The sequence below is a fragment of the Cricetulus griseus genome, chromosome 7 (assembly GCF_003668045.3).
Source record: "Cricetulus griseus strain 17A/GY chromosome 7, alternate assembly CriGri-PICRH-1.0, whole genome shotgun sequence".
NCBI lineage: Eukaryota > Metazoa > Chordata > Mammalia > Rodentia > Cricetidae > Cricetulus > Cricetulus griseus.
Genome location: NC_048600.1, coordinates 130,671,337 through 130,684,922, shown reverse-complemented (window position 1 = coordinate 130,684,922; position 13,586 = coordinate 130,671,337). Strand labels below are relative to the sequence as shown.

The 13,586-nt window shown below is 50.4% G+C and overlaps 1 protein-coding gene and 1 pseudogene across 1 annotated transcript in view; one reads left to right on the top strand and one right to left on the bottom strand.

Moving 5' to 3' along the window:
• Dnah17 (dynein axonemal heavy chain 17) overlaps nucleotides 1–13,586 on the top strand; it is a 110,801-nt gene that overhangs the window by 12,302 nt on the left and 84,913 nt on the right. The window contains 5 exon segments of the mRNA XM_035448176.1: nucleotides 317–463; nucleotides 8,006–8,114; nucleotides 9,038–9,141; nucleotides 10,524–10,664; nucleotides 12,558–12,701. Coding sequence (XP_035304067.1) covers nucleotides 317–463; nucleotides 8,006–8,114; nucleotides 9,038–9,141; nucleotides 10,524–10,664; nucleotides 12,558–12,701 — 645 coding nt within the window.
• On the bottom strand, nucleotides 6,445–6,966 carry LOC100768984 (annotated as a pseudogene).

The following is a 13,586-nucleotide window of genomic DNA, read 5'->3' as shown; positions in this document are numbered from 1 at the left end:
TGTCAATCCCCTGGTCAGAGCAGGTGTGAGGAAAGGGAGAAGGAAGAAGAGAGAAGACCTAGGGAAGCCCCTAAGGTGTCCTCTTCATAGCCTGGAGCAGGGGGAGGAGATGAGGGAATGATGACATCACCCACCCATGATGATGATGTCAAGCTTGTCCTGGCTCAGTCCCATTCAGTAGGGCGAGGACACCAGAGCCTGCCAGCAAGCGCCACTTCCCACCCACCTCGAAGCTCCCTGGCTGTGAAAAGCCAGTGGCAGGCCCATGGTGGAGGTCACCCTCTGACAGGTTTCCTGCTCTTCCCTGGCCCTTTAGTTGGTGGCCGTCCTGCGAGAAGTCAAATATCTGACCTTCCAGCATCAGAAAGAGATTCCAACGAGTGCAGAGACGCTGTTCTCGGAGAACGAGACCTTCCGGAAGTTTGTGGGCAACCTGGAGCTCATTGTGGGCTGGTACAACGAGGTGAGCTGGTGCCGTCTTGAGTAGTGTGCCACACTTAGGCATTTGCACTCTCCATTAGTCACCTGCCAGAGGCTACAAAGTGTCACTGCTGCAAGTGCCATCTACACTGGGCGCTGGCTAACGTTGCACAATTCTTTGTAAGGGCTTTGGAAATTCCCAAGCTTTGGGATGGTACTAAAGTCATCCCATGCCACTTCCATCACTTCCGTTAAAGCCAGGGAGGGGCACTGTCTGAAACCCAGATGGAAATGACAAGTCTCCCAGCTGGTGATGAGGAGGCTGCATGAGGTGCCTGGAGAGAAGCCATCACCCTGGGCTTTGTGGTTCAAGGATTCCTCAACTCTCCTCGTCTCTCAGACCTGAGGGCCTAGCATAGACATCACTTAGAAATAAGAGTCCCAGGCATTGATGAGCCTTGTCCACTCTGGCAGCAGAAACAGAAACTGTCAGTGAACCGTGGCATGGGGCATAGCAGGCAGCTCCTGTGCCTGCCCTGCTATTAAATTCTACCTGTAGACAGAGAAAGGCAATGTTAGACTTATATTGGAGGCTCAGTCTCCAGTCTGTGGTGCTGCTGGATGGTATGGCATTGTCAGGAGGGTGGGCCCTTAGGGAAGGGAAGACAGGACACTGGGGACACAGAAGACACTGGGGCCTGAGCCCCTTCCTCTTCCTCTGCTTTCTCATTACCATGAGGTGACGTCTGCTTCACACCCCACCCCCATAACATCTGCCTCACCACAGCCCCCCAAAATTACACCAATCTCAGAATGAAAACTCGAGAAGCCATGAGCTAAACCTGTAAGTTGACTTTCTCAGGTTTTATCTCTCTGGAGTAAGCAAGCCCAGGTACCGTAGTCCCCCAGCCATAGACTGTGGGCCAGGCTGGGCACCAGCAGGCTCTCCACTGCCTCTGTGGCCTAGCGCCACACTCTGGGGCCAAGATGGGCACCAGCAGGCTCTCCACTGCCTCTGTGGCCTTGCGCCACACTCTGGGGCCAGGGTGGGCACCAGCAGGCTCTCCGCTGCCTCTGTGGCCTTGCGCCACACTCTGGGGGCCAGGGTGGGCACCAGCAGGCTCTCCGCTGCCTCTGTGGCCTTGCGCCACACTCTGGGGGCCAGGGTGGGCACCAGCAGGCTCTCCACTGCCTCTGTGGCCTAGCGCCACACTCCAAGCAGCCCAGGAGAACACAAACCTGTCATCTTCCAGTTCTCCAGGCCAGAAGTGTGAAACCTGTCCATTGCAGAGTTCAAAGTGCCAGCTGATGGGGTAAGGGTGCTGTAGGTTAGGATCTGTCCTCTGGACCTCTCCTGCTTCTAAAGGCCACCACTGCCCTTGGCTCAAGTGCTGGCCAAGGCTCTCCAAAGAAATGGAGCCGAGGAGAGATGGTGGTCTATGTGTGTGTAGAGATTAATGACAAGGAATTGGCTTGCATGGTTATGGGTGAGGGAAGGTCCGCAATGCACTACCTTCTAGCTGGTGCCTCATGAAGGGACCGTGTAATTCAAACAGACTAAAACCTGAGAACTATAGAAGCTGGCAGTGTGAATACAAGACCAATGCCGGAAGAGGTAACCAGCTACCCCAGGGGGGTGAGCCAGGAAAAGGGAGCAAATTCCTCTCATTTCAGCCTCCATTCCACTGATGACATCAAAGCCTAGATGAGGCCCACCCACATTGGGAAGGCACTCTATTGGGTCCACCCTTATCTGACCCTTGCTAAGTGCTGCCAGAGACAGCACTGAGGAGCAGAGGCATGCCAGACTGCAATGGGAGGAGCGTCAAGAGTGCCTAGTGCAGCCTCTGCTGTGAGACAACACACTGTCAGATTCCTTTACGGGATGGCACCCATGCACCCACAAGTGTTGACCACACCTGGTGCTTCAGTGCTGTCCTAGATGCAGCTGAAGCAAACGCTTGGAGTGTAAGCAGATTCCAGGGAGGCTGCAGGAGCCTTGGGGCACCTGTGCTTGTGACTTCCTTTGCTGATGCAAGGGCCAAAGGTGAAAGAGAGCTGGGTGATAAATGCCACACATTCGCACTCCACCCAGCACAGAACTGACCTTGGCTGAACTGTAGCTTAAGTGTATTCAGCAGAGTGATTATCTAAGGGCATCGACACACATCTGCAAGCCAAGCCAAGCAGAGTGACTAGCCAGGTGCAGCGAGACACATCTGCGAACACCAGGTGCAGAGTTCGAGGCCAGCTTAGGCCACAGAGTGACAATGTGTGTCTCAAAGAAAAACAAAAGGTGCCACCCAGCTATAGCACACAAGAGGCGGGGGCAGGAGGATTGCTGTGGGTTTCATGCTAACCTGGGCTGTATACAAAAAATAATAATAAAGTGTTATGTGAAAAATAAAAAGACCCAGAGACTGGTTTTGGGATGCAAGCTTCAAGCTGAAGATCAGAGAAGCAAAGCAGCCAAGCCATGAACTCTCACCTCTACCTCAGACTGAAAGGGTTGATCCTGTCTCCAGGAGTTCTCCTCCAAAGCCTCAGACTGCTGCCTCTCCTCAAAACTCAACCTGGCTGAAGACAAAATTCTTCACACGAGTCCCCCTGCTTTGTCTACATCCCCAGTGCTGGGATTAAAGGCATGTGATCCCAAGTGCTGAGATCACTTTTGTGTGAGCGGTTTCTCTTTTAGACTGGATCAATTTTCATGTGGCTCAGTGTGGCCTTGGACTAACAGATTGGTCTGCCTCTGTCTCCCGAGTCCTGGGATTAAAGGTGTGTAGCACCACTGCCTGACCTCTATAGCTTGTGGCTGGCTGCCTTTGCATCCTGAACCCTCAGGCAAGCTTTATTCATATGTCAGCACAATGAAGGGCTGATGAACTGGCTCAGTAGGAAAAGCAACTGCTCCTGAGTCCCGCTACCCGAGTTTGATCCTTAAGGATCACTGGTAGAAGTGACTCCTGAAGGCTGTCCTCTGATGAAGACGCGTGTGTGGGCACACGCATGTTCACGAGTGTGTGTGTGTGAGCCCAACACAAGCACACAAGTTTCCATTTTATTTTTGAGTTCCCTACTTGCACTACACCTTTAAAATATCAGTGTCTTCCAAAAACCGCTTTCTTCACACTGGCTGCCTCCAAGCACATGTTCCTCCCTTCCCTGGAACAGCACAGAGACAGGCTGTTGGGAGAAAATGGAAGCCATAGGATGTGCTGGGCAGTCTTATGTCAACTGGGCACAAGCTAGTCATTTAAGAGGAGGGAGCCTCAATTAAGAAAATGCCTCCATAAGATCAGGCTGTGGGCCAACCTGTAGGGCATTTTCTTAGTGATCAATGGGGGAGGGCCCAGACCTGTGGTGGTGCCATCCCTGGACTGGTGGTCCTGGGTTCTATAAGAAAGCAGGCTGAGAAAGCCATGGGGAGCAAGCCGGTAAGCAGCTCCCTCCATGGCCTCTGCATCAGCTCCTGCCTCCAGGTTCCTGCCCTGCTTGAGTTCCTGTGCTGACTTCCTTCTATGATGAACAGGGATGTGGAAGTGAAAGCCAGACAAACCCTTTCCTCCCCAGCTCGATTTTTTCATTTTTTTATTTGAATTAGAAACAAGATTGTTTTACATGACAATCCCAGTTCCCTCTCCCTCCCCTCCTCCCCTACCACTCTCCCCAACTAAACCCTACCTATCACATATCCTTTCTGCTCCCCTGGATGGTGAGGCCTTCCATAAAGTGCCATCAGAGTCTATCGTATCCTTTGGGATAGGGCCTAGGCCCACCCCCGTGTGTCTTGGCTCAGGGAGAATTCCTCTACATAGAATGGCCTCCCAAAGTCCATGCCTATGCTAGGGATAAGTACTGAACTACTACAGGAGGTCCCGTAGATTTCCGAGGTTTCCTCACTGAAACCCATGTTCTTGGGGTCTGGATCAGTCCTATGCTGGTATCCCAGCTATCAGTCTGGGGAGCAAGAGTTCCCCGATGTTCAGATTTGCTGTTTCTGTGGGTTTCACCAGCCTGGTCTGGACCCCTTTGCTCATCACTCGTCCTTCCCTGCAACTGGATTCCAGTTCAGTTCAGTGATTAGTTGTGGGTGTCTGCTTCTACTTCCACCAGCTGCTGGATGAGGGCTATCGGGTGGCATATAAGTCAGCCATCAATCTCATTATCAGGGGAGGGCATTTAAGGTAGCCTTTCCTCTGTTGCTTAGATTGTTAGCTGGTGACATCTGTGTAGATCTCCAGACTTTTCCCTAGTGCCTGATTTCTCTGTAAACCTAAAATGTCTCCCTCTATTATGGTATCTTCATTCTTGTTTTCTTCTATTCTTCCCCTGACTCAACCTTTCTGCTCCCTCATGTCCTCTGCACCCCTCCTCTTCTCCCCTTCTCATTCTCCTAGCTCCCCCACCCCTCTTCCCGTGCTCCCAGTTTGCTCAGGGGATCTTGACCCTTTCCCCTTCTCCAGGGGACCATGTCTGTCTCTCTTAGGGTCCTCCTTGTTTCCTAGCTTCTCTGGCAGTGTGGATTATAGGCTGGTAATCCTTTACTCTATGTCTAAAATCCACATATGAGTGGGTACATACCATGTTTGTCTTTTTGTGACTGGGTTACTACACTCAGAATGGTTTCTTCTAGTTCCATCCATTTTCCTGCAAATCTCAGGATTCCACTGTTTTGTTTTGTTTGTTTTTTTTTTTTTCCTGCTGAGCAGTACTCCATTGTGTAAATGTACCACATTTTCTCTATCCATTCTTAGTTAAGGGGCATCTAGGTTGCTTCGAGGTTCTGGCTATTACAAATAGTGCTGCTATGAACATCGTTGAACAGATGTCCTTGCTGTATGAATGTGCTTCTTTTGGGTATATGCCTAAGAGTGGAATTGCTGGATCTTGTGGTAGACTGATTCCCATTTTCTTGAGGAGTCGCCATACTTATTTCCACAGTGGCTGTACAAGTTGGCACTCCCACCAGCAGTGGAGGAGTGTTCCCCTTTCTCCACATCCTCTCCAACATGAACTGTCATTGGTGTTTTTGATTTTAGACATTCTGACAGGAGTAAGATGGTATCTCAGAGTTGTTTTGATTTGCATTTCCCTGATGGCTAAGGATGTTGAACACTTTCTTATGTGTCTTTCAGCCATTTTAGATTCCTCTATTGAGAATTGTCTATTTAGTTCTGTACCCCACTTTTTAATTGGATTGTTTGGTGTTTTGGAGACTAGCTTCTTGAGTTCTTTGTATATTTTGGAGATCAGCCCTCTGTCAGATGTGGAGTTGGTGAATATCTTTTCCCAGTCTGTGGGCTGCCATTTTGTCTTGTTGACTGTGTTCTTTGCCTTACAGAAGCTTCTCAGTTTCAGGAGGTCCCATTTATCAATTGTTGATCTCGGTGTCTGTGCTAGTGGTGTAATGTTCAGGAAGCGGTCTCCTGTACCAATTAATTAATTTCCCACTTTGTCTTCTAATAAGTTCAGTGTGGCTGGATTTATGTCGAGGTCTTTGATCCATTTGGACTTAAGTTTTGTGCATGGTGATAGACATGGATCTATCTGCAGTCTTCTACATGCCAGCATCCAGTTATGCCAGCACCATTTGTTGAAGATGCTTTCTTTTTTCCATTGTATAAATTTATCTTGTTTGTCAAAAATCAGATGTTTGTAGGTATGTGGGTTAATATGAGGGTTTTCATTTCTATTCCATTGGTCTACCTGTCTATTTTTGTGCCATACCAAGCTGTTTTCAGGACTATAGCTCTCTGTAATAGATCTTGAAGGCAGGGATGGTGATGCTTCCAGAAGTTCCTTTATTGTACAGGGTTGTTTTGGCTATCCTGGGACTTTTGTTTTTCCATATAAAGTTGAGAATTGTTCTTTCAAGGTCTGTGAAGAATTGTCCCAACTTGATTTTTGGTCATGGTGTTTCATCGCAGCAATAGAAACCTTGACTAAGAGAGCTGGTAAGCACAAACAGGTCTGTGGAGTGTTCCCTGTGCGAACAAGTTTTCTTTTTTTTTCTTTCTTTTATTTTTTTTGGCTCTTTTCAGTTTATTGCATGAAGGAGTTACACTAGTCCAAGTTAAAAGCGGACCCCAAATGGTTACATTATACAAGCTGTGAGGTTTTTAAACTTGTGAGAAGGGACAGGAGGGAAATTCTACTCATTGCAAGGAAATCCTCACTTAAGCTTCAGAGAGTCACAAGCCCTTAAAACCATGAACCTTCAGCTGGTCGTCCTTAGCCAGTCCAGACTCTCTCAGGAACTGGCATATGTTCTTGCGCTGGTCACCCTGTAGCTGAATTACTTCTCCATATTCTGGATGCTCAATTACAGTACCATTGCAGGCAAATTTCTTCTTAAATGCCTTCACTAGTTTCTTTTCTATGGTAATCATCAGCGATGCTTTGGACAGTGGTGAGGGTCTTTCTGCCGTTTCTCTGTTGAATTCTTGTATGGATATAGTCCTCCGTGCCAGCAGCAAACAGGTCATCACCCTTACTTGTATCAGCAAAGGGGTCAAAAGAGTGAAGGTTCTGGATAACGGACATACGATACGATTCCTTTTCCTCAGTAGAAATGGCCTGCAGAAGGTGGCTGCGTGAGAAGGCGGCCAGGGGGGGATGGAGCATTGGGAAGCGAGGGGGCTCGAGGGGGAGGCCGCCAAAGAGTTTTCTACAGTAACTTTGTCTTCCGGCCAGATGCTGGGACCTCAGTGTTGTTATGGGCAGCCACGAGAAGCCAGCTCCCCTGAAATCCACCCCCACACAGGCTTTGGCGACACACTGATGAGATAGCCTATGACATCATCTCAGGACCCCTCCTCCAAGGACAGGCTCGCCTCTGGGAGGAGTCACTGTCCCATGTGTCCTGGGGAGAACCTGACTGATGGCTCCCTCTCCCTTGGTTACTTTTGATTTTTTTTTGGTTTTGTGAATTCACCTTTTCAAGGATCAACTACTTTTGGGGTGCACACAGTAGAGCGGGGCAGAAGAAGCAGGCTTTTCGTACACTGTGGTAAACAAATTCAGCCACCTCTCCCAGACCCTGGCTTCCCCCATGACACCGCTGTACTTCAGATTCAGATTCCTGAGCCAGAAGAGGTCTTGCAGTCAGAGCATCCATTACACACGTTTCTCACCAGCGTTGTCCTACTGCGTGACATAGATAACGAGGAATGAAGCACAATCATAACCTTGGGGTTTAGGGTGACTGGAGACTTCAGAGTCACCTGAGACACAATTCAGTTTGTTTTTTAGGATTTTATTTTCAGTCATTTGTGTGTGCGCCATATTTATGTGGGTCTCCCCAGAGGCCAGAGGCCTCTGATCCTCTGCAGCAGGAGTTCCCATTGTGAGCCACCTGATAAGGGTGCTGGGAACTGAACTCGGGTCTCCCTAGAAGAGCAATGCACACTTTTAACCAGTGAGCCATCTCTCCAGCATGCAGTTTAGAAATAATTCCAAGACAATACCAATGGTGGATATTTTGGTAGCGTTTGTACGGGGTCCTTAATGCTGTTAAATTCTAGGCAGGTTGAGAATCAAGATTTGGGACCAAACTTCCAACTCCCTGGCCTTTGTTCTGCAGATAAAGACAACGGTGATGGAGGTGGAGTTTCCACTGATCAAGCTGGAATTGGAAGAGATTGACATCAAGCTGCTGAGCGCCGAGACCACATTGTTCTGGAACGGCGAAAGTAAATAAGTCACCTTTGTTCTGAGACAGAGGTCTCATCACCTGCCTCTGATGCTCTGGGGCGGCCACTTCTGCCTCCAGTTGCTCGCACTGCTGTTATCCTCCTCCTTGCCGAGGCCACAAAGCCTGCCCATGTCACTCACTGAACTGGGGAGCGGCCAAGTGTCCAGCCATTTCCACATGGGGTCCCTGGAGGCCTGGCCTTCCTTGTGTCTACCACATGCACATAGCAAGTCAGTAGAGAAGACATTGTCTCTGCTGCTCCAGGCAGACGCTGGAGGAGAGGAAGATGTGGAGTGGCAGAGCCTCCTTCCTCCCTCCGTCCCCCAGGGAACGGGGCAATGGCCCTAACTGCCCCCCCCCGGCCCCTCCCATAGCCTGGGTGCCCTCCGAGGTCTCGATGAGCCACCTTCGGCTACTTTCTTCTCCTGAGACCTTCCTTCCCTGTGCCTTTAGCCACATTTCCAGCCCCACCGTGCTCCACTCTCAACTGAGGGGTGGGACCAATGTCACCATGCCTATGACATGTGGGACCCCTTGGCTTTTCCTTTAGAAAGAGGCTTCGCCCCTTCCCTCTCCCCCTGCCATAGAGTGCAGCCCTTCTCCCGCCATCCCAGGCCCTGGCAGCTTCCTGCCAGTGCCCAGTCTCTTCCTCCTCCTCCTCTATTCATTCATAGTTGGGGAGGAGCTCCGGTCCCAGGAGCCTGGGGGGAGGCAGGATCCACACGCTGGGAAGTGAAGACAGCATACCACCATAGCGGTAGACCGCCAGTGACCTCCACCATCCCACCCCAGGGAAATCATGTTCTAGAGTAGGACACTGTAGGAGCTGGCCCAGCATGTGGAGCACTGAGCCCGTCTAAGGAGGGTGTGTCTCTTTCCCGGTCCTCCCTGGGGTCAGACTGCCTGTGCTCTGCATTGCAGACGTGTTCCAGTACATCCAGGAGATGCGGGAGGTTCTGTACAACCTGCAGAACCGGATCCAGAAGGCCAAGCAAAATGTGGAAGGGATCACCCAGGCCATGCAGGTGAGCGAGCTGCCAAGAGCAAGGCATGGGGGCCACGCAGAGGCCTCCGGCAGGTGATGCCATGACGGGTGGGCCAGGGAACTCCGCCCGATGCTCTGGACTGTGATGTCAGTGTGCTCTGAAAGCAGGAAGAGCCAGGTCACTCTGCAGAACTCAGCTCTGTCTGTTGTACTCGGTAGACAGTGCAGGGCCCTGGCTGTGCCAGGTGTGGGGCTAGGAATAAGTGGTGGCAGGAGATGGGGTGGGGCATGGCCAGTGAGAGAAGAGGCGCCCTGCTCGGTGTGGAAGACGCAGAAAGACGATTTCCAGAAAGCTGAGGGGCCCTTCCCTAGCCTCCCTTGTGGGTCTCAGTGGCCTCAATTTGAAAAACACTTGTGGCTATGTGTTCAAAGGGAAGTCGTGAGCGAATGTTTACGTGTTTGGTTCGTGTAAGTGTGTGTACATACATGTGCAAGTGTGGAGAACAGAGGTTAATATCAGGTGTCTTCCTCGATGGCTGTCCATCTTACCTTTGGAGACAGGGCCTCCTGAATTTGGAGTTCACCACTTGACTAGTCTGGCTAGCCAATGATTTTCAGGTGCCCCTGAATGCAGTTGCCTCTGCCCACAGCCCAAGCCCCTCATTAGACTTACAGGAATGTACTGTAGCACCCAGCTTTTACACGGGTGCTGGCGTCTGAGCTGAGGTCCCTATTCTTGCAAAGTGAGCATTTTATCTGCCCCAGACCAGGAAGTCTTAAAAAACCCTTTCCTCCATAAGTTCCCAGCTATATCATTTTATTCCATGTTTAAAGCAACCACACACCCACATGCAGATGCATGCACAGGGCAAGGGGAAACTCAGCTATGAACTGAGTGTGTTAACCCTGAAATGCTGGGGGGATGGGGACTGAGGTTGAGGCCCATCCAGGTAGACCCTGCCTCAGAAAAATAAGTGGCAGCACCAACAACAATAAAAACAAAAACCAGGAGACTGGAGAAATGGTTCAGCAGCTAAGAGCACTTGCTACTACTGCAGAGAACCCAGGTTCTGTTCCCAGCCCCCACCCCTGCCCCATCATGTGGCTGACAACCACCTGTAACTCTGGCTCCAGGGATCCAATGCCCTCTTCGGTTCTGTGGGCACTACACCCATGTGGTGTACATATAGACAAGCCAGGCACACACAGATATATATAAAACAGAAAATTTAGAAACACAAACGGAAGAGCAAAGTCACCGCTCACCACTGTCTTAGGTTTTGAATTCGGTTTTCTTTTGAATGGCATACTCGTGCCCTTGCCGAGAAAAGCTGGCAAGAGAAAAGGGAGTTCATGTTCAAGAGAACAGGGAGGACCAAGTGTGTCCTCTCTAAAAGGGCCGTTCTTGTGGTTTCCCACCAGGAGTGGTCAGCCAACCCTCTGTTTGAGAGGAAGGACAACAAGAAGGAGGCTCTTCTGGACCTGGATGGAAGGGTGGCCAACCTGAACAAGCGTTACGCTGCTGTCAAGGATGCTGGCGTGAGAATCCAAGCCATGGTTGCGGTAAGGAGACCTGAGGGCGGGGAGAAGGGAGAGGAGGCCTAGCTGAATGTTTTGTTGAAACAACAGACAAGTATACCAATGGCTATAAGGTCTGTTAGCTTTCACCAGAGATGGCCTGACCCAAGAACAACTGGCTGTCCCCACTGAGCTCAAAGCCCAGTCCCTGTTGTCATTTCCTGTCCTTTGCTCCAAGTTGGCCAGAGCACCACCAGCACCAGCACTACAGTCCACACAGACTGGTGACGTCTTCACCCTAGGCCAACAGTGACAGGCGCTGCGTGTTTGTGTGTATCCCTCATGGGTTCACCACCCATGAGCGTGGACACTGGACACTTGAGGTCTGAGGAGCCCTCCCCTGTGTGCCTGATGCACGTCACAGCCAGCATGTGCCAGCGGGCAGATGGGTCACACACCTGCTTTGCCATCTAGAAAGTGGGTGTCTTTGACAGAAGCCCAGCGGAGGCAGCTGGCTGAGTCAGACAGCCAATGAGAGCAACCTCATGTGTCCCAGCTTCAGCAAATCAGCACTGCCTGGGTGTTGGGCTTTGTTACCACATCCATTCACTGCTGTGGCGGCTACCAGGACCACTTCTTTCTACCCTAAACTAAAGTTGCTGGGAAATCTGTCTTCTCTCTCCTTCGCTGGGTTACATTCATCTTTGCGTTCATCTGTAGCACTCAGTGTCTTATAGATTCACCCATTTGTCCCTCTCCCATCTATTACATGCTTCATCCATCCGTCCATCCGTCCGTCCATCCGTCCGTCCATCCATCCATCCACTGTTACGATAAATCTTTCTGCCAAAAGCCGCCAAGCCCCACCGCCACGTGTGCGCTCTACACCAGCGCCCGCCCGAGTTAGGGCCCCCAATAGTACACAGAGACTTCTATGCTTCTTGGATGTATAAATGACTAGGATTTCTCATCTGTTAGCTCAGTCTTAATTATTATAAATCTATATATTTTATAAGACTTATCGGCCACTTTCCATTGGCATCCCTCCTTGCCCGTGGATCACATGGCGCTGCTGGAGGATGTGAAGGGGAAAAGGGCCACTTCCTGTTTGTCCTTCCTTAAATATGAGTCTCCCTGCTATGTCACTTCCTGCCTGGATCACCACTTCTCTACTACATTTCCCAGAATCCTCTTTGACTCCTAGTCCCGTCTAACTTGCTGCCTCATTGGCCAAAAAGTACTTTATTCAACAATCAGTAAGATGAACATACACAGAAGTACTTCCCCATCAGACCACCCTTCCTTCATCTATCCCTTCCACTCATACATCCACCCACCCACTCCTATGTCCATCCCGTCATCCATCTGCCGACCCATCCTGCTACGCGGCCACCTCTCCACCCACTCATCCATTTTTCTATTCATTTGCCATCCATCCACCCACATTTCTATCCTCCCATCTTTCCATCCCCTGTGCACTGAGCCCTTTACCACTTGTGACCCAGATACTGTCGAGCGTCAGAGTTACAATTGCAGAGAAGGATAATTGAAGCTCTTTGTCACAAAGATGGTCATGAAAGGAAGATACAGACCAAAGACAAGATAATTTACAGTTGTCACTTGTGCCGTAGTGGCGTGGAAAACAGCAGGCTGCTTAAGAGAATGTGGGTGGGGTTAGGGATGGGGACCCTGATCCAGGCGGGTGTTCAAGGACAGTCTCTATGGGGGGGTGACATCTGAGCTGACAGATGACAGGAATGGGGAGAAGCCCCCTGTCTGAAGCCCTCTATGGGAAAGAGCCCAATGCATTTAAGGACTTAACATGCCCGCCTCAAGTGTCTCTGAACCAAACAGACAAACAAGGGTAATGTGTGCTGTCACAGACTAGGCTGAACAGAGAGCTAAGTGTGACAGCCAATGACATGCTTCCCTATGCAGGAAAATGCAGAACTGTTCAGAGCAGACACGACCAGCCAGCCCTGGAAGGATTACGTCAACTACATTGACAGCATGGTCTTAGATGAGTTTGACCACTTTATCCGCAAATCTCTAACTTACTTAATGGACAACATGACTATGGACGTAAGTTATTGGGGAAGGAGAGAGAGAGAGAGAGAGAGAGAGAGAGAGAGAGAGAGAGAGAGAGAGAGCTGTGTTAGAATCTGTGCTTCTGGTTTGCCTGATGAAAGAGTAGGCAGTTTTGTAGATTAGCAAACTTTAAAGTCTGTTTGTGGTAACCGGCTTGCCCTGGTTTTAAAACTAGAGATCCTGTACGCCAGAGACCACCCCCACTCCCAGGCTCTGCCCTTCTGGAGCAGATTTTAAAGTTGCATCATTTCTTGGAGGAAGATGGAAAGGACAAATGGGTAGAGACTTGCAGCCTCAAGCCCACTGTAGTCAGGATCCACCCTCATGACCAGAATTCTGCCCACCACATAGGCTTATTGGAAGACTCGTGTCAACCATGGCCATGACAAATTGCAGACCTAAAATTCTGTGGATACAAGCGGGCATTGCTCCCAACCATAAGGTTTCCAGAGCAACCCCACACCGTTGTCAAGCACCAGGGATAAAGCTGTCAAGGTGCCATTTACGGCAGCAGATCAAGGGGAGTGGCCCATCAAAACCACAAAGGTCCTTCCTTGACACTGCCAGAGTTCCCAGTAGCCGTGGCCCCATGGCAGGAGCCAGTCTCTGCATTAGTGTTCTGAAAAGCCAGGCCACTCTTCATGATGTCTGACTGTCTATGAACCCTGTAGGGCCTCTCAACACTAGTGAACAACTCTCCTCATCATAGAGAATGGGGGTGGGGCAGTGTGGCATAGCCTATCCACCATGGGTCTGATGGGACCTGAGTCTGAGGTGGCCACAGAAAGGACAGCCTAGCCTTGCAGGCCATGGCACACAACCCCACCATCCCTGGTATCATGGGAAGAGCCCCAGAGTAAAGCATCTCCTGGCAGATGG